We start from the raw sequence: 24,256 nt of genomic DNA on the forward strand, positions 1-24,256 counted from the left end.
GTGGCCAATGCCGCAGAGACTATTAATAAGAAATGTAATTATTTTTACATTAACTCTAATACACGACCCATCCGAGAGTGAATGATTACTCAGGAACACATAGGAGCTTGTGTTTGCCAGCAGTATATTTTTTTGAAAAGATTGCTCTTTTCTGTCTCTTTCCAGGCCTCATGAGCATCCCTGTCAGTCAGGCAAGAATCCGCTTCAGCATCAGACAGCCGTGTCTTTCCACTCACCGATGTTCGGTTCTGTGATGTGATCGAGTCCCCGTGCCCTTTGACCCGGTGCTGGTGTTACAGAACATTCATGAGCCAGTGCATTTAAAAAGAAATGAGTTTGAAATGAATTAACCCAGAGATATGGCTCGGGTAGCGGAGAGAACGCGGTGTTCTGCCGCTGGGGAACACGGCTCAATCCGATTTGCATGAACATTGAGAGAGGGTAAGAATAAAAGATCTGTGGGAAGGAACTGCTTATGTTTTACAGCACGTTAGGCGGTTCCACGCCATTTTATCTCATGACTATTAAAGAAATGCATGTGTTGGAGCGTGTTAATAACTCATCGGGAAAGTTTTGCACTAGATCTGGTGAACTTGCTATGATCAACACCACACACAATGTTAAAAATAAAGCTTCTAAAAGCAGGTTTTCACAGTGATGCCACAGAAGAACCATACTGGAAGCTTTCAGTGAACAATTCTTAAAATCATTTTCTTAGTTGAAAAATAATTATTATAATCTGAAGAACCTTTTTTTTTTTTTTCACTAGTAGCCTATTGTCATAGTACCAATACCAGTAAAATTTCACAGTTCTTGGTACCATAATTTTATTTTAATATTTATGTAAATATTTAAAAATAAAAATGTTAAATTGAATTAATAAATGATTATAATTTTCTTAAATTTAAAAGTATATGGTATATAGCCTTCAAATATTGTTAAATGTAGCCTTCAAATATTAAATTATGTAAACATTGCATTAAAAATATCAATTTTAAAGTTACTAATAAAATAAAAAACTAATAAACACATTAAAGGTACAGATTTATTTTGACATCAAAGTCATTGTTATGTTATCACCATGTCAATCACTGTAATTTAATTTCAAGTCCTGCATTTAAATACGGTTGTCAGTCTGAAACTTTGGAGCATGAAATATAAAACTTTTATTTAAATTATGATTGGGTTATAGCCTATACAGAATCTGAAAAAAATAGCTCCTTGTGGAATGAATCGATAGCTTGATTGATTATAAATGTATAACCAATGAAGTTATCGGTTCACCTGCAGCGCAACATCACTGAGTGAAAACTACCATTATAATCTCAGAATTGCATAATAAATCTCTTATTTACGATGAGCGTGTATTGAGAGAGTTCTGATTTAGAAGCCTCTGATTGGCCACTGAGTTCACGCGCTCATCAAACACGTCTGTGATTGGCTACAGTGCTCAATGCTGCAAAAACACGTTGCAAAAAGAAACCTTTGACATTTATCACAGAGCGCGCGCACATAAATATGCACTGGAACTCTATACTACCAAACCGGTACTGCGTAAAGACTAATATCGTAAAATTTTTTAAATGTAAATATTGTCTTGCTACCGAAGTACCAACAATGCTATGTTCCTCTATAAAGAACCTTTCAAGGTTCCATGGATGTTAAAGGTTCTTCATGGAACCGTCGATGCCAATAAAGAACCTTTATTTTTATAAGGTGAGGTGTCTGTGAAATATGTTTGTCTGTGTGCCTAATGAAAGAGGATTATTTGCAGTGTCGTGTGTGGAAGTGTTTCTTCAGGCTAGGCTCTGTGGAAGACTGCTTTATGTCATTAGTAGTCATTGCTCACAGTCGGTGCATGAGCCCCAGGGCCCAGCGGCACGCGTTAATTACTTCACTAATGACCCTTTGTGAGAGAATCAAGCTGTGGCTGTGGAGCAGTTCCCAAATCTCTCTCCTCCCCTCATTCTGTCTCTCCCATCATCCCCTCCCCGTCACTCTTCTCATATCTACTACTACCTCTCCATTGACCAGCTTCTTTCCCTCACCGGTTTTTAAATGTTTTTGAGATGTGCAATTGCTGTTGCACTACTCTCTTCCAATTAGATGCAGTGCACCATGTTTGACATTATATATATAGTGTGTGTGTGTGTGTGTGTGACCCTGGAGCACAAAACCAGTCACAAGTAGCACAGGTATATTTGTAGCAATAGCCAACAATACATTATATGGGTCAAAATTATCGATTTTTTTTTTATGTAAAAAAAACATTAGGATATTATGTAATGATCATGTTCCATGAAGAAATTTTGTAAATTTCCCGCTGTAAATATATAAAAACTTAATTTTTGATTAGAAATATGCATCACTAAGAACTTAATTTGGACAACTTTAAAGTAAATTTTCTCAATATTTAGATTTTTTTGCACCTCAGATTCCAGATTGTCAAATAGTTGTATCTCAGCCAAATATTGTCCTATCCTAACAAACCATACATCAATGGAAAGCTTATTTATTCAGCTTGATAAATTTCAATTTAAAAAAAATGTACCCTTATGACTGATTTTGTGGTCCATGGTCACATATTGTAAAGCATACTGCAGTATTCTTTGTTTTATTTTGTAATTCATCAAAAAGTAATTTTTACAGTGGAAAGATGACTGATTATCAGGGCTGCATGCGCCAGCTGAGCGACTGCCATTGAGAAGAATGGGAATGCTGACAGATAGCTTTCTCCAGATATATTATTCATAAATAGGTAAATGCAGAAATGCATGTTACCACAGGGAACACAGGGAACACTTGTCCATACATTTATCTGTTTTTTAATTTCATTTATCCATTTTTTTTATTTCAATTTAAGTTTTAGTTTTTATGTGCTTTTTTAAATTGTATTATTTTTTATATTTCTATTTAGCTTTAGTTCTATTTCAGTTTTAGTCATTTTAGTACTTCAACTTATTTTTTTCACTTACAGTAGGTGCAATGTACCATTTCTAGTTTTTCATCCAATGTTTATTTTTTATTTCAGTTTGCTCTCTTCCATTTACATGCAGTGCACAATGTTTGACGTCACAGATTTTTTGTGCCCATGAAGACCACCAGGGCCATGAACGAATAGCTTTCTCCAGGTATATTTTTTGTCTTAAATAGGTAAATGCACCACTGTGAAGGAACGGAGCCCATGTCGCCGCAGGGAACACAGTCGTCCCATACCACCTGGCACTGATGGATGTTGTGTGTGTTTTTTGTTTTATTATATTGAATCTTTTTCATTAATGATTAACCAAATTTCCAGTGAATGTTAATTAACTGTCTTTATGGGTTTCCAGTTTTAGTATTAGTTATGGTCTTTGTTAACATGTAGCTTTTATTTTTATATTTTCAGTTTTTATTTTTTCAATTTATTTAAATTACTAACAAATTATTAATAGTTTAAGCTTTAGTTAACATTAATTTCTATCCAGAAGCGTTTCGGCTCAGGTCACAGTGATGGCCATGCAATATGCACACGGATGCTCTTTTCTAACTCTTAGACAGACTAATCTTCCAGAGACTGTTAGTTCTAAAGTACTAAGACACAAACAAGAGGTGGCAGCTACAGCTCCCTAGAGACATAATCATTCGTCTAAGGTCAGATTGAGTGTTAATGCCTTGTTTAACCACATTCACATCTTTATAAACACTACAGCAACTCTAGTGGGAACAACTAGCTATATTCCCTCCTGTCCAGATCAATAGATGGAGAGACATATTTTGTCTTTTGAGCTGGAGACATATGCCGTAGAGTGTGTTTACCAGCTTATTACCCTGCACTTGACGCTCTGAAACTCAAATATAATCTGGCAGATGATATGATTTATTTCATCTGTAACCTGAGTTGTAAATCATTTTATTGGCTGTAAAAGTTGCAGTAACCGATTATAGACTCGTATATCTGTTGTTATTGGACGTTAAAACTGAATCCTGAAAACTGATGTGAAACCACTGCACAGTGACAAAAGAAATACATCAAGTGGTAAGTCATGGCATATTGCAAATGAAAAATCCTTTGATTCCATGTGCAGCACTAAAAATGAAACGTGGGTAGAGGCATAGTTCAGCCATGAATGAGAGTGCTGTCATCGTTTACTCACCCTCATGCCATTCCAAGTGAACTTTCTTTAGTAGAAAAGAGTTTGCGTCATTCAGAGTTGAATGCCTTTAAAAATCCAATTCTATTTCTGAATTTAAATTGAGGTGGAGTGAACAAAATGAAGAAGTTCAATTGGAATTTGAAATTGCACTAAAATGTTAAAGATGCATACTTAGAAGTTTTAATTTGAAATAAGTAGAATTAAAATTAATAAAAATTAAAATTTTTAGAAGAATTAAATTACTAATTTTTATCTAAAAATGCAATGTTAGATCAAATATATAGATAGATCAAATGAACGATAGATAGATAGATAGATAGATAGCATCACCGAGACACCTGTTACCAACTCCACAATATCACCGGCCCATTCACCCCTACATGCCCAGACATCACCCTCCGGCCCCGGTGAGGACAGACATCGCCTGGACAAACACTGCACGTCGTCCACCACACCCACCAATGGCTCCCTACACATCTGTAACCCTGCAGTCACCAACTTCACATCCACCTGCTGCCCATCAAACCCCCGTAAGAAAGAAGAAATCAAAAACCACCCCACACCAAGAGAAGCCCCCACAGTCGAGAGCACAGAGCTATGCTGAAGCTGCAGCCCGGCCCCCTGCTCCACCCAGCACCTCCACACCTGCCAGTGAACTGAGCCAGATCAGAGAGATGCTGCAGACACTGTGCAACCAGCTCCTCAACAGATAAGGACAATATGCACAAACAGTGCACTAATATCGAAAAAAACAAAAAAAGTGCACTAGATGTAAATTGTCTACCATATACATTGTCACAGGTTATTTTCTCTCTGTCTTACCAAATAGGTTTATCTTTAATATTACTAAAATACTAATGCGTTCATTTCATATAAGTTGTTGGAATATTCAGGGTCTTCATTCTTCGAATTTTGGTCCTAAAAGCACAGAACCAATTTTTCTGAAAAATAACAAAGATGCTGACATTATCGTTCTCCCTGAAACCTGGTGTTGAAAGGATGCTCTTACCTACTGTCCCTCAGGCTACTATGAAGTAATTGTACTCTCAGTTAAATTAAGTACAGTCCACCGTGGACGAGACTCGGGAGGAATTTTGGTGTGGTCCCCGGAAGCTCTGGCCAAACACATTTCTATTATTACACTAAGTCAATTTCATTGTTGGTTAAAACTAAACAATCAAATTGGCATTTCAACCACTGACACTTATCTTTGTGCCATCTACATTCCTCCAGCAGAATCCCCTTAACATTATGAGGAATATCTGAACAACATCCACACAGAGATCAGCCGTTTCCAGGCCCAGGGAAATGTGCTGCTGTGTGGAGACTTTAACGCAAGAACTGAATCTGAACCTGATAACATAGATCCAAAGGGCAATGAACATGTCTTTGGCCCAAAACCTCAAAAAAAACCTCCCATCAAGAAACAATCTTGACCAAACCGTAAATAAAAACGGTAGAGAATTAGTGCAGCTCTGCCGAGCCTCAGGCCTGCACATACTTAATGGCAGGATCAGAGGGGACTCTTTAGGGAGGTTCACGTGTTGTTCAGGTCTTGGAGCTAGTGTAGTGGACTATACCATCACTGACATGGACCCCTCCTCCTTCAGTGCATTCACTGTCAAACAACAAACTCCACTTTCTGACCATAACCAAATTAACATTTATATTAAAAGACATCACTCACTAACACAAAACATACCCAAAACCTGTAAAATGTATCAAATCCAACCAGGATACAGATGGGCTTCAGACAGCACAGACAAATTTATTCAAGCCCTCAATTCTGAAGAAATTAAAAATCTAATCTCTACATTTATTAACAAAAAATTTGAAACAACTAAAGATGGTGTTAATTGGCTATAAATGAAATAAATTACATGTATAAAAAAGCAGCTTGCAAAACTAAGTTGAAAAAGAAAAGAAAAAAATGAGTAAAAATACATGAAAAATGGTTTGACTCAGACTGCAAAACATTAAGAAAACAACTTAGAAAATGATCAAATATGAAACATAAAGAACCAAACAACGCTGACATAAGAACTGAATACTGTTCAATATTAAAACAATACAAAGACACTATCAGAGCAAAAAAGAAACACCATCTGACCAAAAGTTTACAAGAAAAAGAGCATTCAATAAATCATAATCAATTCTGGGATATGGGGAATAACCTGAGCACAACAAAACCTCAAGACTTGCCAATACAAGATAGAAACATACAAACAATCCATCCAAAACAACTCATTAACAATTCTGATCAGATCAAACAAAGTCTACAAACGTATGAAAACATAATTAAAAATAATCAAAACCCTCTCGACTTCCCAATTACACATGAAGAATTGATGAAAAAACTCAAAAGCCAAAAATGTAAAAACTCTTGTGGCCCTGACAACATTCTGGGTGAAATGCTGAAACACAGCACACCTGAGAAATTATTCAACCTTGTACTTAGTTCAGGCTGTTTTCCTGACATCTGGAGCCAGGGACTTATTACCCCTATTCACAAGAGTGGAGACAAATTGGACCCTAATAATTTCAGAGGTATTTGTGTGAGCAGTAATCTGGGGAAGTTATTTAGCAGTATTTTAAACAATAGAATAGTAAACTTCCTTAACGAACACAGAGTCCTGAGTCCAGATTGGCTTTCTTCCTAATTATAGAACTACTGACCACATTTACACCCTACACACCCTAATCAATAAACATGTAAAACAGACTAAACACGGAAAAATATTTGCATGCTTTGTCGATTTAAAAAAGCATGTGATTCTATTTGGCACGACGGATTATATTACAAACTTTTACAAAGTGGTGTAGGGGGTAAAGTTTATGACATTATTATATCAATGTATTCAAGCAACCAATGTGCAATACGAATTGGCAACAAACATACAGAATTCTTCACCCAGAGGAGAGGAGTACGGCAGGGCTGTAGCCTGAGTCCAACACTGTTCAACATCTACATTAATGAATTAGCGGTGCAGTCTATAGCCCCTGGACTCACTCTACAAGACAAAAACATCAAGCTTTTGCTGTGCGCAGATGATCTAGTGCTGCTGTCATCCACCTCACAGGGACTACAGCAACACCTAGACCTGCTGGAGAACTACTGCCAGAACTGGGCCCTGGCAGTAAACCTCAAAAAGACCAACATTATGGTCTTTTAGAAAAAGCCCAGATGTCAGGAACACAGATACCAGTTCAGTCTAGGCAGCACCGCCCTAGAACACACAATGCAGTACACTTACCTCGGCCTGATCATCACTGCATCGGGGAGTTTCAGTACGGCAGTGAATGCTCTCAAAGATAAAGCTCGAAGAGCTCTATACGCAATCAAGAACAAATTCCAAAATATTAAAATACCGCTTCCAATTTGGTGTAAAATATATAGCTAGCTAGCTAGACAGACAGACAGACAGACAGACAGACAGACAGACAGACAGACAGACAGACTTCTTTGAATTGTGGTTCAATAAATTCCTCTTCCGGTCATGCCGGTCATTCCAATTCAATTGCCAAGGCCAGTTCAATTCAAATTCACGCTCATGACCTGAGATGAGGCCAGTTCTGAATGTTCTGAATGTTCATCCTGTTCTTTTTCATTCACAGAACAATAACACTGCATAGGTCTGAGACGACACGAGGGGGGATTTTTGTTTTCGAACGAGCCGTTGCTTTAAGCCGCAAAGGAGTGCAATTTTCTGGCGACTGATTTTTTCAGATGCTAATCAGACGCTACAGCCTATGTCTGATGGGATGCATTAAAGGTGATTTGTTTTCCAGGTAAAAAGGTTTTATTAATAGCCTTTTAGTGGAATTCAGTCATTTACTTGACAGGACATCTCAGATGCCCAGGAGTCCACTGACAGCCCTGTTGCTAAGTGACAGCTCTTGGGAAACAAGCTCTGTTAATAAATAGAGGAGGCTTGTTCATCAGCGTTATTTCTGTATCCATTGATGAGCGTCTGGAAAAGCTAAGAATATTACGCCTTTGCCACTGTCAGAAAGCTTTAATGGGCCCAGTGCAGCAGTCACACTCAATCTAACAATCAAGTGCTATTCAACCCATGCAACAGTCATCACGGCACAAGTGAAGAAATCAATTTGATGTACTCTGATTGTGGCTCTTTTGACATGATATAGGAGCCGTCGGGCTGTTAATTCATGATTTCACACTGCTGTTTCATGCCGCTGTGTTAGATGATGCTGTCGTTAATCCTGTATTATTTAAGCAGCAAATGGACGGAGGTTTGTGCAGGCGTTTGTCTGTGAATCTCGGAAAAGAAATCATAAATAATGTGTAGTGATTGACGGAGCGGCGAGACGCTCATGATGCAGTTTTCTGAATATCATTTAGAGCAAGCGTTCATGGAAAGTGACGGAAGGGCCTGTTCACATCAAGCCTGATGCAACAAAACACGAATTGCAAACAAAAATCCTGTGTCATGTTTCAAAACTCTTCTATGATATAAAAGACTTTTATGCGCACTAGTGATGCATTTATTTGATTAAAAATACAGTAAAATTCTGAAATATTATTACAATTTAAAATAACGTTTATATTTGAATATATTTTCAAATGTAATTTATTTCTGTGATCAAAGATGAATTTTCAGCATCATTACTCCAGTCTTCAGTGTCACATGATCTTTTAGAAATCATTCTAATATGCTGATTTGCTGCTCAAGAAACATTTAGCATTATTATCAATGTTGAAAACAGTTGTGCAGCTTTATATTTTTGTGGAAACAATGATACATTTTTTGATAAATAGTTCAAAAGAACGGCATTTATTTGAAATATTAATCTTTTGCAACATTAGAATGTTAATATATGTTTATAATTTCTTAATTTATTTTTTTTATTTCTATTAAATAAAGGAAAACAAATAGTCTTTCTGACCTCAAACTTTTCACAGTAATGTATATATTGTAACATCAGGGCATTATGGGATCATATTAGGTATTATGGCCTCATAATGCCCATTATAAGACCGTGTTTTATTTTTTTGTAGTGATGTTTTGCTATTCTGCTAGGCTTTTATAATATAAATCCTTGTATTCAGTCCAACAATATCAGCAGCTTAGCATCTTTTTTAAATGCCAGTTTGGACACATGAGGCTCTGACAGAATCTGTGCACTTTTTCCACTTTTTTCCTAATTTTAGGGGAAAATCTACAGGATATATTTAAATATTGTAAAATATGCACTGATATTATACACTGAAAGGAGGACCAACGACCCCGAGATCATGTTCCCTCATAAACAGCCTTAGAAACTTCAGCATTCCTCTGGGATCTGTACTTTAAACAATCCATAATGTGCATACATACAAACGCTCTGTAATTGCTACCAGAATGCAATGGGGCCGAATGCAACTGCACACACGGCACTCTGTTGCAATTAAACATCTGCATGTCCTCCCCACGTCACTGCATGACACGATTATTTCAGTATTTACAGTATGAGAGAGTTAAAAGGGTACAACCTCAAAATAGCTAACAACATACAAGAAGTTCTTTTTTTTTTCTCCATGAATTGTCATTCTTAAGAAAGCTGTTTCAATTCAACAAAGGAAATGATAAAACTGGCCTTTCCCTTGTATAATGAAGCCTTTGAGAAAGCATTTAGTTGTTTAAAACCACTTTTTAGAGCTTTCCTCTCATCAATGAGACTGAATAGGTCAGTATCGACCCATTATTGAGCCGTCATTTCACTTGAGTCCTCCTGACAGCAATCACTAAGGCCATTTTTGAAATATATTTATCGTTTTTGGGACTTAAATAAGCACTCAATTTTTTAAACTACATAAAAGAAGGGTAAATTTGTTTGTAACCTTTAACACGTTGGATATATTCGGTATAGCTACAGTATAGATGTGAAAATGAGACACCATAGATCTGATGCCTCCTAACAAAGAAATGAACCTGGATAATTTGTTATTCCCAAATGCCAATCATCTCATGGCAGACGTGTGAAAGGAACGGAACAACAGGTGGTGGATTGTCATGGAAACAGCTCCATGATTCCAGCATGGAGGCTGATTCCATGGAAACACAAGTCCAAAAATTCACTCAAGTTGGGTGTGGAAATTATGAGAAATTAGTGTATTTGAGAAACGCCATGAAAAGTCAGTCTGCAAAGACAACCTGACAATCTGACAAAGATCTTCAACTCTGATGCGAAAGAAAATTAGTGGATGTTGGTTGAGCTGAATTCAACAACACAAATATTCACTTCAGCTCTGATTAGAGTCCAATCAAAGAATGAATGGAGATTTATAAGTTCTATAAAAGGGTTCAGTCTTAAATAAGATGTCCTAGACCTAGATAATGAAAAGAGACTGATTTATATCTCATTTAAAAATGTTATTTAAAATTCATGTGCCAAGTTCTTAGAAATTATATAGCTTCATATATATATTTTAAATAGTTGTACCAATATGTGTGTGTGTGTGTGTGTGTGGGTGTGTGTGTGTGTGTGTGTGTGTTTTGAGCAGAGGAAATCAGAATATTAGAATGATTTCTGAAGGATCATGTGACACTGAAGACTGGAGCTTCCAGCTTTGAAATCACAGGAAAAATTACATTTTAAAATATATTCAAATAGAAAACAGTTATTTTAAATAGTATATATATATATATATATATATATATATATATATATATATATATATATAGCATAACATATTGTATAATATATATAATATATATACAGTATATATACAGTATATATATATATATATATATATATATACAGTGTGTGTGTGTGTGTGTGTATATATATATACAGTGTATGTATGTATATATATATATATATATATATATATTTTGTTGAGATCTGCACAACTAGTTGGACTGCTTTTAAGGGTTTGTCAGCTGTGGTCACCATATATTTTTAATGGACAGGAGCAACTCTGCAAAATCCCCTTTTGTGTTTCACAGAAATGATGCAAGTTGAGGGTGACTAAACGATGACATAAGCCTTTAGTTACAACCCGAATTGCGGAAATGTTGGGACATATTTTAAATGTGAATAAAATGAAAACTAAAATACTTTCAAATCACATGAGCCAATATTTAATTCACAATAGAACATAGAGAACATAAAAAATGTTTAAACTGAGAAATTTTACACTTTTATCCACTAAATTAGCTCATTTCAAATTTGATGCCTGCTACAGGTCTCAAAAAAGTTGGCACGGGGGCAACAAAGGGCTGAAAAAGGAAACATTTTTGAAACGATTCAGCTGGGGGAACATCTAGCAACTAATTAAGTTAATTGACATCAGAAAGGGGATGTCTTAGAGAGGCAGAGTCTCTTAGAAGTAAAGATGGGCAGAGGCTGTCCAATCTGTGAAAGAGTGCGTAAAAAGATTGTGGAATACTTTAAAAACAATGTTCCTCAATGTCAAATTGCAAAGGCTTTGCAAATCTCATAATCTACAGTGCATAACATTATCAAAAGATTCAGCGAAACTGGAGAAATCTCTGTGCGTAAGGGACAAGGCCAAAGACCTTTGTTGGATGCCTGTGGTCTTCGGGCCCTCAGACGACACTGCATCACTCATCGGCATGATTCTGTCATTGACATTACTAAATGGGCCCAGGAATGCTTCCAGAAACCACTGTTGGTAAACACAATCCGCCCTGTCATCTGCAGATGCCAACTAAAGCTCTATCATGCAAAAAGGAAGCCATATGTGAACATGGTCCAGAAGCGCCGTCGTATCCTGTGGGCCAAGGCTCATTTAAAATGGACTGTTTCAAAGTGGAAAAGTGTTCTATGGTCAGACGAGTCCAAATTTGACATTCTTGTTGGAAATCACGGATGCCGTGTCCTCCGGGCTAAAGAGGAGGGAGACCTTCCAGCGTATTATCAGCATTCAGTTCAAAAGCCAGCATCTCTGATGGTATGGGGGAGCATAAGTGCATACGGTATGGGCAGCTTGCATGTTTTGGAAAGCACTATGAATGCTGAAAGGTATATAAAGGTTTTAGAGCAACATATGCACCCCTCCAGACGACGTCTATTTCAGGGAAGGCCTTGTGTATTTCAGCAGGACAATGCAAAATCACATACTGCAGCTATTACAACAGCATGGCTTCATAGTAGAAGAGTCCGGGTGCTGAATTGGCCTGGCTGCGGTCCAGATCTTTCACCTGTAGAGAACATTTGGCGCATCATTAAACGAAAAATACATCAAAGACGACCACAAACTCTTCAGCAGCTGGAAACCTATATCAGGCAAGAATGGGACCAAATTCCAACACCAAAACTCCAGAAACTCATAACCTCGATGCCCAGACGTCTTCAAACTGTTTTGAAAAGAAGAGGAGATGCTACTCCATGGTAAATATGCCCCTGTCCCAACTATTTTGAGACCTGTATCAGGCATCAAATTTGAAATGAGCTCATTTTGTGCATAAAATTGTAAAATTTCTCAGTTTAAACATTTGTTATCATAGCTTTGTTCTATTGTGAATTAAATATTGGCTCATGTGATTTGAAAGTCTTTTAGTTTTCATTTTATTCAATTTAAAAAACGTCCCAACATTTCCAGAATTCAGGTTGTGCGTCAAAGCCATGAACATGATTTGCAAATTACGGGGAGGGAAATGAATCGAGAGAATTTGATTGTACGAAAATGTGTTGTGCAGGAAGAGTATTTTTTTTCATAAGATAAATACTGTACACGTTAAATGTGCACATCAAAGATTTCTGTACACAAACCTCAAAGCTGACAGACATGGACTAAAAGACAAAAAATTTTGATTACTTCTTTTTGCCTGTCTTTCAAAATAAGATCACAGAAAACAAGCTCCTTTGTTAAATCTTTGTTGTTTGCACTGCTGGAAACTTGATGATTGTATTTGAATGGAAATCAATACTGCTGGGTCTGAAGCGACTGCGATGCTGATGTGAGATGATTGGCTTGTGAAAGTTCAATGTGCTTCTTTAGCGCAGAAGCCCGAACAGATGCTGTGATGTAAAGCAGATGCTCGGGGCCGAGGGCAAACATCCGCAAGCTAACACTGTGAAGCAAACCAGCTTTATCAAGCCACCAGCAGGCAGATCAATGCAGAGGCGACCTATTCTCCCTCATAGTGACAAAGTGGAGATGTGCACCAATAAATTGGCTTTACTTTGACATTATACTGAGGCAAAAGCCATTTAGACGACAGCGGCCTGACACAGGAAAGATGTTGAGCAGAGTAAGATTAATTTCTTCCCCTACAAGCAGCTACAATCTGAAACAAACTGAAGCGAGCAGAGCTCTGACACGGAGTCTGTCGAAACAGAGGAAGGAACTTTGCAGAGATCTGCACTTCCTGTTCACAAGAATGCTTGAACGGCATGAACTCACTTCTGATAGCACATGAAAAACACAATTGATTTTACACATGTAACATAACCACAACAATAGACTTTGGTGACTGTTAGTTTCTTTAATGCATTAGAAGCAGAAATCCCATGAGGATTTGTTTTGAAAATAATCAGACAATAAAGTATTATCTAAACTGAAATTCATTAGAATGAAAAATAATGGTGATTTTGGCCTTTCCCCACCTTAATTGCATATTAATTTCATAATTTTTTAATTATTATTATTATAATTTTTTTAATTATTAACTTATTGTTCAAACACATGTCCCATATTTTGCATGTTACCTCCAATTGCAAAAATATTTCATTTTTCCTTAAGGTCACATACATTTTCATTTGCTATTTGTTGAGAGAGAAAAAAAAATATTCATTTTGTTGAGTATCAGATCTTATTTTGTTGGTTATTTGTGGAAAGCGCTATTTATTTTACATTGTTTCATTGTACTGGTGTTGAATTATATTTATTCACATATCAGAACTGTACGTTTAATGCACTCTTCTTTAGATGCTCTCCAAGGCAGACAGGATATCCTTTAGAAAGATTAAAGGAGACTTTTAAAAGAGAAAGCCTGCTTGGTCAGGTGATCTTAACACATCAAGAAAAAAGTCACAAATAGTCTTGAAACCTGATCAAAGCATTATGGCTTAGCTGTTGACATTTCATGTGTGTATTTATAGTGCAAGAACACAGCTGCCAGAATTATTTACATGAGAATGTCATTGTTCTGTTTTGGATGTTGATTGTTTAATACACCATCTCAGCTGTGCTCATTTTCAGACACAATGTGGTACGTCAGTTCATTTTTTTCTAATAAAAATAGTTACAAAAGAAGCTAAAGCATATTTTTATCATTCATAGGTTTGGAGTCAGTATGATTTAAAAAATAATAATAATAATAATAATTTTTAAATAATTCAATTGAATAATTGCTTAGAAAGAATGTATTTATTTGTTCAAATTAGGGGTCGACCGATTATCGACCTGGCCGATTATTGGCACCGATATTAAGCATTTTTATGATAATCGGCATCGGTCATTTTCAAAACCGATGTGCCGATAAAATTATTTAATTATGAAACGCGCTATTTGGCTCTGATGCAGCCTGTCGGAACTCACCACTCTGTGGCCTAGAGCAGTCTCCGCCCACCGCGCATCTGATTTGTTGAGAGTCAGGAGTCCGACCAATCAACGTGGAAGACTAAAGGCACTCTCACACCGAAAGCGCTTGCTAACTGGTGCTGCTTCACGCATCAGTTATCTCTCAAAGGCAGCAGCAGACCTTGCACAAGTTGCAATAAATTACAATCCACTACACTGAAGTTGTAAAAACCTCAATATTATCTATTTATGATTTCCGAGATGGGGGAAACGCAGGGGGAATCGCGGAATCCAGTCATATAAATGGAATTTACTGTATAACGCGGAGTCACGGAATTAGTCAAAGTTTGGATGAATTAATCAAAAGTAGGTCAGTACACTTAAATCGACTCATGATATGGACTATCTGTAAACATTAAGCTGCAAAAAGACTATTTAAATATAAATTCTGCATGTTCGGCGTGTCTCTGTATATGTGAAAGGCACAGACGCGCGGTTTTGACACACACACACACACACACACACACTGAAGTGCGCGACGCTCGCGGCGTTTTCCGCATCTGCCATGTCACTAAATGAGGACATAAATACATGAACATCATCCCCAGAACTGCTCTGAGAGTTACTTCATGAGCATTTGACTGTTTCGTTTGAGTAAAACGATCGTCATATCATAAGTAGGCTACAGAAACTTAAGAGGTCCTCATGGCAACCCGTCAAAATAAAAGTTCGGTTTATTTACTAATACTACTAAGTTACAATTATTACAACTTTTGTTTAAAAGAACAATCACACAATACGCTATTTCTTACATGTTTTAATTTTAATAGTAAACCCATTTGTTTGCCAAAAAATAGTTCAACTCTCATTTGATTAAAAGATAAATTAAATTAATGTTTTATGCCTTCATTTGCACTGCTCTGCAAATGAAAACTAATGGAAATTACTGTCACATAGGCCAAGATTAAGATACTGTCACATAGGCCAAGACTAAGATACTGTCACATAGGCCAAGATTATGATGACGGAAATTGGGACATTTCAATAGGCTATTGAACCAAGTGAGCCTATAACAGGCTATTAGTGTTATAGTTTCATTAAAATAGTTGCGGTCTTCTTCACAACTTCTACAATGGAGCTATGAAGACAATTAAATTATTTACACGTATTATATACATTGCGCTTTTTAAATTAATCAACTGATGTGCATTAGATGATGAATTGAATAGTCACCTCTTGTAGGTTATGATTTAGTCAACCGAAAATAATTAATGAAGAATTATGAGAGGTTATGCTATTACACATACATTTCTAACATGTAAATTATTGAAGCCAAATACTTACATTTCCCCAAGCTGTTTAGCTGTAGTATTTAGTATTCATAGGCTTAATCATGAAGCATACAGTGGCCCCACTTTTAACTCTCTCTTTATATATTACCCTTATTGTAGATGGATGCATGGGGGAAGACAAGAGTAAGAAGTGCAACCAACACTAGGGAAGGCCGTTTTTGTCAGAGCCCTTGTTATTCTTAATTTTGACATTCATTTTCATTTTTACACCAGACATATATATCGGTTCAATATATCGGTTATCGGTCTACTTGGTCTGTAATAATCGGTATCGACATCGGCCCTGAAAAACACATATCGGTCGACCCCTAGTTCAAATGACTAAAAAAATAACCTGAAAAAATGTATCATGTTTTCCATAAAAATATGAAGCATCAGAACTGTTTTCAACATTGATGAAATGTTTCTTGAGCAGCAAATCAGCATATTAGAATGATTTCTGAAGCATCATGTGACACTGAAGACTGGAGTAATGATGCTGAAAATTCAGCTTTGAACACAGGAATAAATTATATTTTAATATGTATATTCAAATAGAAAACTGTTATTTTAAATTGTTATAATATTTCACAATATTCACTTTTTTCCCCTGTATTTTTTAATCAAATAAATGTAGCCTTGGTGAGCAGAAGTCACTTTTAAATTTCCCTGAATGCATCACCTGTGTTTAACCTCAGTCCAGCAAATTCCTCTTCCTGTCAATCCAGTTCAACTTCCTGTGGGATGTGGCCGATTCAGATTCCACCACATGAATTAAAAGGGAACCTTAATTTTGCACAACCCTGACGTAGGCACTATTTAGATTTGTCTGTGAAACTAAAGTGTAGCATTTAAGCACAGTCCTTTGGATGGAAAGGTTTCTCATGCTTTGTTTCCATGTAAAAGTGAACGCTACTCCACTAGAAGGATTTTGCATTGTCAGCGTCTCTATCGACTTTAACCGAATAGCCCATTTGATCTTTATTGCAGGTCCATCTCGCTGAAAAGCTAAAGGAATCGATGCGTCCACATCGGAGAGAATATAATAGAGGTTCACCTGCCTTTGTGCTGAAACCCTTAACCTGACAACAGCAGAGAGCCTCCATTTCACAGGCTGAGGTTTGAACTATGGCTCTCTGGCAGGGTGCGGGGTCCGGGCCCCGAACTCATCAGTGCCATGGCAGCTGAAGATGAAATGAAGGAAGGTAATGTGGGGAAGCAAATGGCTGTGAATTCTCCTCTGAATATGACTCCCGCGGCGCCCCTCCGACTCAATTTTCACGCCGCTTGGCTGCAGAATAAAAGCAGCAGTCCCTGCATCCACCTGCTATAATCCCCTACACAACTACAGCTCCTTTAACCCCGCGCCGACTGTCCTCACCTTCCCTTTCAGCTGCTTTGCTTTGTATTATTGACTGACAGGTTGAATGAAGGTATTAGGTGTCATTGCATTTTAATAATCTGCCCCGCTCGCTGATTATATCAGGGTTGCGAGAGTGATTTGGAGGGCGGCGTGTGGCCGAGAAGCCGTCCGTAAGTGTGTTTTCTATTCCTCTTCTTCTTGACATTTTAAACATTTTAAATCACATTTGAGGGAAATAAAAAACGTGCAGGGCATCTTAAGCACCACGCTGGCGTATTTCGTGTGATGGGTTTTTCGCCACGCAACTTATTACGAGGCTCATTCGCTTGCCTACCAGGCTGTTTCTTCGTACACCAGCAATGGGAAAACTGGATTTAGACAAAACTGATGACAAACACAGAGTGTTAATTTGGTCTAATTGGTGTCTTATCCCAGAAAATACTGTTATTGCTCCGAGATTTTTTTTTAATAGCTATTTGGGAACCAAGATGTCCTTGAAATTCATAATGATTTAAGGTAAACATCTGACATTTCTCCTTAAATGCCATACGAAAAATTCAAACAGACACCAATGATACATAAAGCAGTGCTATTTTTCGTATTATTTAGATACTATTATAGTTTTTATTCATATTTTTAATACATTTTTAAAAATACTTTCCATTTTCATTTTAATACTAGTTGAAAATTGTAGTAATTTAGTTTGTGTTTTTGCCATTTCTTTATATATATATATAGTTTAAATTATTTTAGTACATTTAAACTATGAGAAATGTTGCGCTGGCAACTAGATACAATTGAGTACTTTTTATATTTTATTTCAGTTATTTTTTACTTCATTTCAAGTAATTTCAAGTTTTTTTGATTTTGTGTTAGAATGATTTTAGTTTTAGTTATCCCTGACAGAGAATATTATAGCACTATAAAATGCATCTGAATAGAAGATCATTTATTCTTGAAGGAATGTATAGTTTCATGTTAAAATCTTTTGATTTCAGGTCTTCTGATTGTAGGTTCTTTGAATCTGAAGATGAGTTTGGAGTTCTCGTCTGACGCTTGAGATTTGATTTAAATCTGAGAAGTGGAAGACTTCTGCAAAAGTCTAGGTGACAAAGTTGAGACATTGTGTGTGTGATTTTTCAATTTCGTATGATTAGAGCAGTCGATTAAGTTAATAGAGTAGCTTGCTTTGTGCTCATCTTCTACGCAGTTGCAACATCTGGTACATGTCGCAATATCACTACAACATCTTAAGATAGATTGATGCGTCAGATCTCTAAAATAGATGCGGCAGTTGTGAAAGAAAGCAATGGTGCAGGTTGACCATGGACACATAAATTTGATTAAGGCGATTAACAAATGTGCAGTCTAATGTTTCCACCCGCGTGGCGTCAGGGAACATTAAGTCAGCCGAGGCAGTCTTGCAATGAGGAAGTTTATTGTCTTCGCCTTGTAGATGAGACATTTGCTGTTCATTCATCCCCCTCCTTTAAAGTGCTTTGCAACTCCTCCTTTATGAATAGCAATATATTTGCAATAATAGAGCAGAGGCAGTGTGGAGAAATGAAGCGTAGTGGGGGAAGTGTGAGATATGGGCCAATACTGCTAAACATAACAGAGTTCTCGTATGCGGTGCTCGCTGCAGTGCACATATTCACCCATCTTGCCAAACTCAAGGACATATAGAGCAATCGCATAGCTAGGCTGTTCTATTATAGTTATTACCGTAAAAGTGCTGGAAAACTATCATTTCAGATGTCAGTCATCTGGAACGTTGATTTGGCCCAGGTAATTTACACTGCATGGTCACACGGTTTCAGAGGGGATCTCAACAATGTCTCAAACTGTGCTCAGGTTTGCAATCAAACTTCAAAAGATTTAAATTTAAACTCAAACACTTGTCATCAAATTCCACTGTAATATCCCCAAAACAATGTTCTGTAGTCTCACTAGTCTCATGGTGTTGTAGTGTCTATTTTTCTTTTCTGGAGAAACATCTAAGACTTTGATACTCGCACGAAGCATAGTATTGTGGAAACAGAATGTAGAATTGCAATTCACATTTGAATGTAAGGAAGTAAAATTAAAATGAATTGAAATGAAAAGAAAATCAGTTTATTGGTAATTTTAACTAGAAAAGAAAGGTTTGTCAACACAAACTTTGAATGTTGGCTTGAAAGCCTTGCTTGAAAGTTTAGGGGAAAAGATAGATAGAAAAATGTTTAAAAACCATTGGCATTTAGATAGATAGATAGATAGATAGATAGATAGATAGATAGATCTATCTATCATGGAGCAGTGGAGCAAATGCGTCCCACCATCCCTGTTTGTTTAGTGATAGATACAGTGAAACTAGGAATTTCTCAAGAGAAGGAAGGAGGAAAAACTGTATTTTTGTGGGTTTCCGCCCACCCAGAGAGAGAGAGTGACCTCGGCATTCATCTGAATCCTCCTTACAGGATTATTCTGATCTGTGGGGTAAGATGTCAGCGAGACTTCTGGCTCACACTACATCTCGACACCCTCCCTCCCAGCCCAAGCTGAGCTCCGCTTGTGAGAAATAACAACACTGACAGCTATATTTAGCCAAGGCCCTCTGGATCTTCCCCCATTAGCCACCTCACAGCCCGCAGGCTCCAACATCTCCCCGGCAGCCGCCTCACAGATCACAGACACCTCGCTGCGCACCTGAGAGCCTCCTCACAGGAACACGTCAACTGCCGGAGAGCCAGGTACAGTCTGTCGTGAGCGTGTGCTGCAGAATTACCAGGCAGCTGTGATTCACAGAGAGAATTCTGGGCGGATTTGGGGTTTGTCATTTGCAAGTGTCATCACTTCGGGGATTTGCGGAGAAGCAAAGAATCAAGGAACGTTGTTGGAGAATCTCCGTGTGCCGCGGTTTGATTTCTCCTTTCAAAAGTTCCTCGCAGATTATCCTTACCTCAACATTTCTAACTCTGCTGATCATCTCTTTTAAAAGTCATTCGATATCAGAGTGAATTCACCAGAGATAGAAGAACGACTGACAGCTTACCGTCTTTCCCCACCAGGAAGTCCACGTGGTGGTACGTGTAGGCCACCCCAATCTTGGTCTCCACCTGCGGTCTCTTGAGGGTGGAGTAAATCTTTCCTGGACTGTTGTCTTCCGTCTGACGGAACTTCTTCAACCCGCAGCCCATTTCTGCCGAACGAGTGCGCACTTAAGCCTGGGATGAAAGAGACATGGTCAGAAAGACAAAGAGGTTCAAACAATGTCTTCAGCATTCACAACAACACCACTGTAGATGCAGACACATCAGCGCTGACCTGCAATTCAATGCACTCTTAAAAATAAAGGTTCCAAAAGGGGATTTTCAGCGATACCACAGAAAACCATTTTGGGGTCCATAAAGAGCCTTTCAGTGAACTCTTCTTAAAATATAATTTTTTTTTAGTGTGAAGAACATTTGATTAATCTCAAGAACCTTTTTGCACTTTAAAGAACCTTTTATGCATTTTCATGGATGTTCTTTATGGAACCATAGATGCCAATAAAGAACCTTAATTTTTAGGAGTGTAAAATGCTTTGATGGATATATTTTTATATATATATCCACTAACTAGCTATTTACTGTATGCATCATCACCAAAACAATGTTTGATAAAAACAATGACTATATTCTGAAAGCATATTACAGTGCTATTCTTACTGTTTCAATAGAATGCTCATCTTTGCACATTATGGAATAAAAGGATTATCTGCTATATTTGCTGCACAGAATATATGTCACACAATGCAATGAACTCAATCTGACCTTCCAGTTATCAGGAAATGATATTTAAAAGACAAAATATCTTTATTTAAAATTAGATGTAAAATCTGCGCCAATAGCCTCGTGGGCAGCGCACGGACATACAGCACCATAGTGCCTTAGGGCATTCGAATCCCGGCTTGTAGACCTTTCCCGATAAATCATTTATTATTTAAATTATAAATATATATAATATTTTAATCATTTATAAAAATGTATTAATTATATTAAATTATAACAATAAATAGTAATTTTTATTATTTTTATTTATTATTTATTAATGTCAAAAAATAATAAATTAGATTATATAAAATAATAATGATTATTGTTGTTATTAATTTGTATATTATTATTATTACCACTAATAATAATATAATTCTATTATTATATTCTATATTATTATTATTTATTTATTTTTTCCAAGATGATTGGACACCACTTATTAAAACATGCAGTGTGATATTCGAACTGTTATTAATTGCATAATGCATTCTGTTTCACATGTTATTATTCAAACAATAGTAGGCCATAAACAGTATATACTGAGTATTCAGTTAGCAGTAAACTAGTATTCAGTTGCAAAAACAGTCCATAGTTTGTACTTGTTATTGCTTGTCAGTGGCAGGTGGTGCTAAAGGGGAGAGACATTCTCATTCTGTTCTCATTCTATTTTATAATGACATTCACTTTTTATTCAACAGCAATTTGCATATGCTGTAGTCATCAATACTTTGTCACTGTACAGAGTATGCAAGGTGTCCGCTTTGTGTTTAATACTCTTAGGGCTTCATCTGTCTGTAAGGCACATTTTTTTATACTGCATATATCTCCTAAAGATTTAGATGTCAGCTCAGCAGTACACTAGCATACAGTATAGATGTCCTTAAACCTAATAGACAAGGACTACAAAACCACAAAACTCCAATTTCAATTTCAATCTCATTACGACTAACTCCATTCACGTTCTGCTTTCTTTCAGGTGTTTCCCATGTGGAAAGTAATCTGTCCATTTTCTCACGTACCACATTAATTTGCCTCGGCGTGCACAGCAAAAGAGTGGACATTGCTGTTCTACAGTTCCTTTCAGCCAGGTACTGCCTCATCCTGTGCTTGTTTGGCAGAAAGCAAGCAGAAAAAGACCCAATAAAGGGCACACTAGATTACGAAATCAGCTACGAAATAAATAAATAAGAGGCATAAATGGGCTTCAGCTCATCATGGGAGCCCAATCTCTCAACTGGCAGGCTGGGAATTAACACGTCCAGCCAGCGAGAGGCCAAAAGTGCTCTCTGTTCGTCAGCCAAAGCGCCCTCCTTTTCCAAATCTAAAGTGACAGCCGCTGACAGTCGCGAGCGGATCAGAAGGGTGCAGGTAATATCCCATTGTGGCCAGCTGATTAAACCTAGGGTGGGCCATTGATGAAGAATACTCTCTATTATGTTCCTGTCTAATTACAGCGGCCAGGACGGCCGAGGTTTCTAGAGAATACACGGTTAATGAGGTGAGCGGCTCCAATGAAAAGGTGAGAATCAATCACAGAAAATCAAGGAGCAGATTGTTCATTAGGAGTCAGGATAATGCAAAGCGTGCCGGCAACTCCAGTGGCATGGCGACTTTAATTAGGGCCCAGACGAGAGGCCATGCAGATTTATGAACGCTGTCATAAGAATCACTGTTTCCAGTGACATGGACGTGAATGGATGCGTTCGGCTATCCGTGGCTGAATCCAATTGGGAAAATGGCATCTCGGGTACAACGGTCATGCATCAGCAATTGGATTTTTCTAATCTGATCGATTGAACGAATGAAGTGCGGGAAGATTTTAGACTTGTAGTGATTTTTTGGCATGGGGAGTCAAAATGAAATGGGCGCGCAACTGATTTTGATTTGCTAACTTGGTGCAATTCTGAGTTTCATGAGAATGAATTGAAAAGTGGGTGTGAAAAATGTAGGTTCTTTTTTAAGCTGATACTTTTATTGAGCAAGGATGCATTAAATTGATAAAAAAAAAAAAAAAAAGAGGTTAATCTATTTATAATGTTGCTAAAGATTTCTAGTAATTTGTAAGCAAAGGATTTTCAGATAAATGCTGTTCTTTCTAGCCTTCTATTTATACAAATATCATGGTTTCCACAAAAATATTAAGCAGCACTTTTCAACATTGATAATAATAAAAAATGTTTCTTGAGCAGCAAATCAGAATGATTATTGAAGGATCATGTGAGACTGAAGACTGGAGTAATGATGCTGAAAGTTCAGCTTTGCATCACAGCAATAAATTACATTTAAAAAAAATTAAAATAGAAAATAGCTATTTTACATTTTAATACATCACACTTTTACTGTTTTTGCAGTGCTTTTAATACAAAAAAGATGCAGCTTTAGTGAGCAGAAGAAACTTCACGTCGGTTAAAATGGAAAGTTACTTTAGAAGTGGAGAATATTATAAAATTTAGTTAAAAAGATATATATATATATATATAAAATGCAGGTCAGCTCTCTTTCAAATATCACTCTTTTGTGATATTTTTCCATCAGATGGAAAAACAACAGACTGCCCCTAAAATAGCCGTCTTTGACATGACAACATCTTGCACAAAGTGGCTTTTTCAGACATCGCTCCATGTTTTGAGCTCAGATATGCTCTCTCTAGAGGCAACAGGCTAAGCGTGTGCATCGTCAGAGAGAGCAAGAAAAATAAAAAAACGAAAGGGGTGGTGTGGCGCGTGAGGAAAACAAAGTTGGTTGGAGGGGCTAATATTTGCATAGCTGATAGAGACGAGGAGGGAGGCCATGAAACGAAGAGGCGAGGTATTTTTAGAGCTGACAGAGGAAGTGGGAGATGTTTATGATTTCAGAGCGACTACTCCCTCCCTGAGGTTCTGCTTCACGCTATGAGCTTTTGGCAGAACTGTCTCTCTAGTCAACCTGGCAACAGCTCCCTCATGCACTGTAGACTGAGAAGAAAAGAGTTCACTTCCAGTATTGCACGGTAGTCCAAAATGAAAGAAAAAAACACGGTTCTCCTGTGAATTTTGATAACGTAAGTGATGGTGAGACTGACGAAAAAGAAAATCAGGGCAAGCCTGTTGATGAACGTTCATTTGTTCCACAACCTCTTTGTGCTTAGCAAGAGTCTTATA

General features: G+C 37.2%; 1 protein-coding gene across 1 annotated transcript in view; it reads right to left on the bottom strand.

The window, feature by feature from the left end:
- The window catches only part of LOC306877575 (raftlin-like), a 99,094-nt gene that overhangs the window by 64,483 nt on the left and 10,355 nt on the right, over positions 1 to 24,256 (bottom strand). Inside the window, exon 2 of the mRNA XM_079429417.1 lies at positions 20,357 to 20,528. Coding sequence (XP_079285543.1) covers positions 20,357 to 20,501 — 145 coding nt within the window. The 5' untranslated portion in view covers positions 20,502 to 20,528. The remainder of the gene's footprint in view (positions 1 to 20,356; positions 20,529 to 24,256) is intronic.

This window comes from Barbus barbus, assembly GCF_936440315.1.
Source record: "Barbus barbus genome assembly, chromosome: 12".
In the NCBI taxonomy this organism is placed as follows: Eukaryota; Metazoa; Chordata; class Actinopteri; order Cypriniformes; family Cyprinidae; genus Barbus; species Barbus barbus.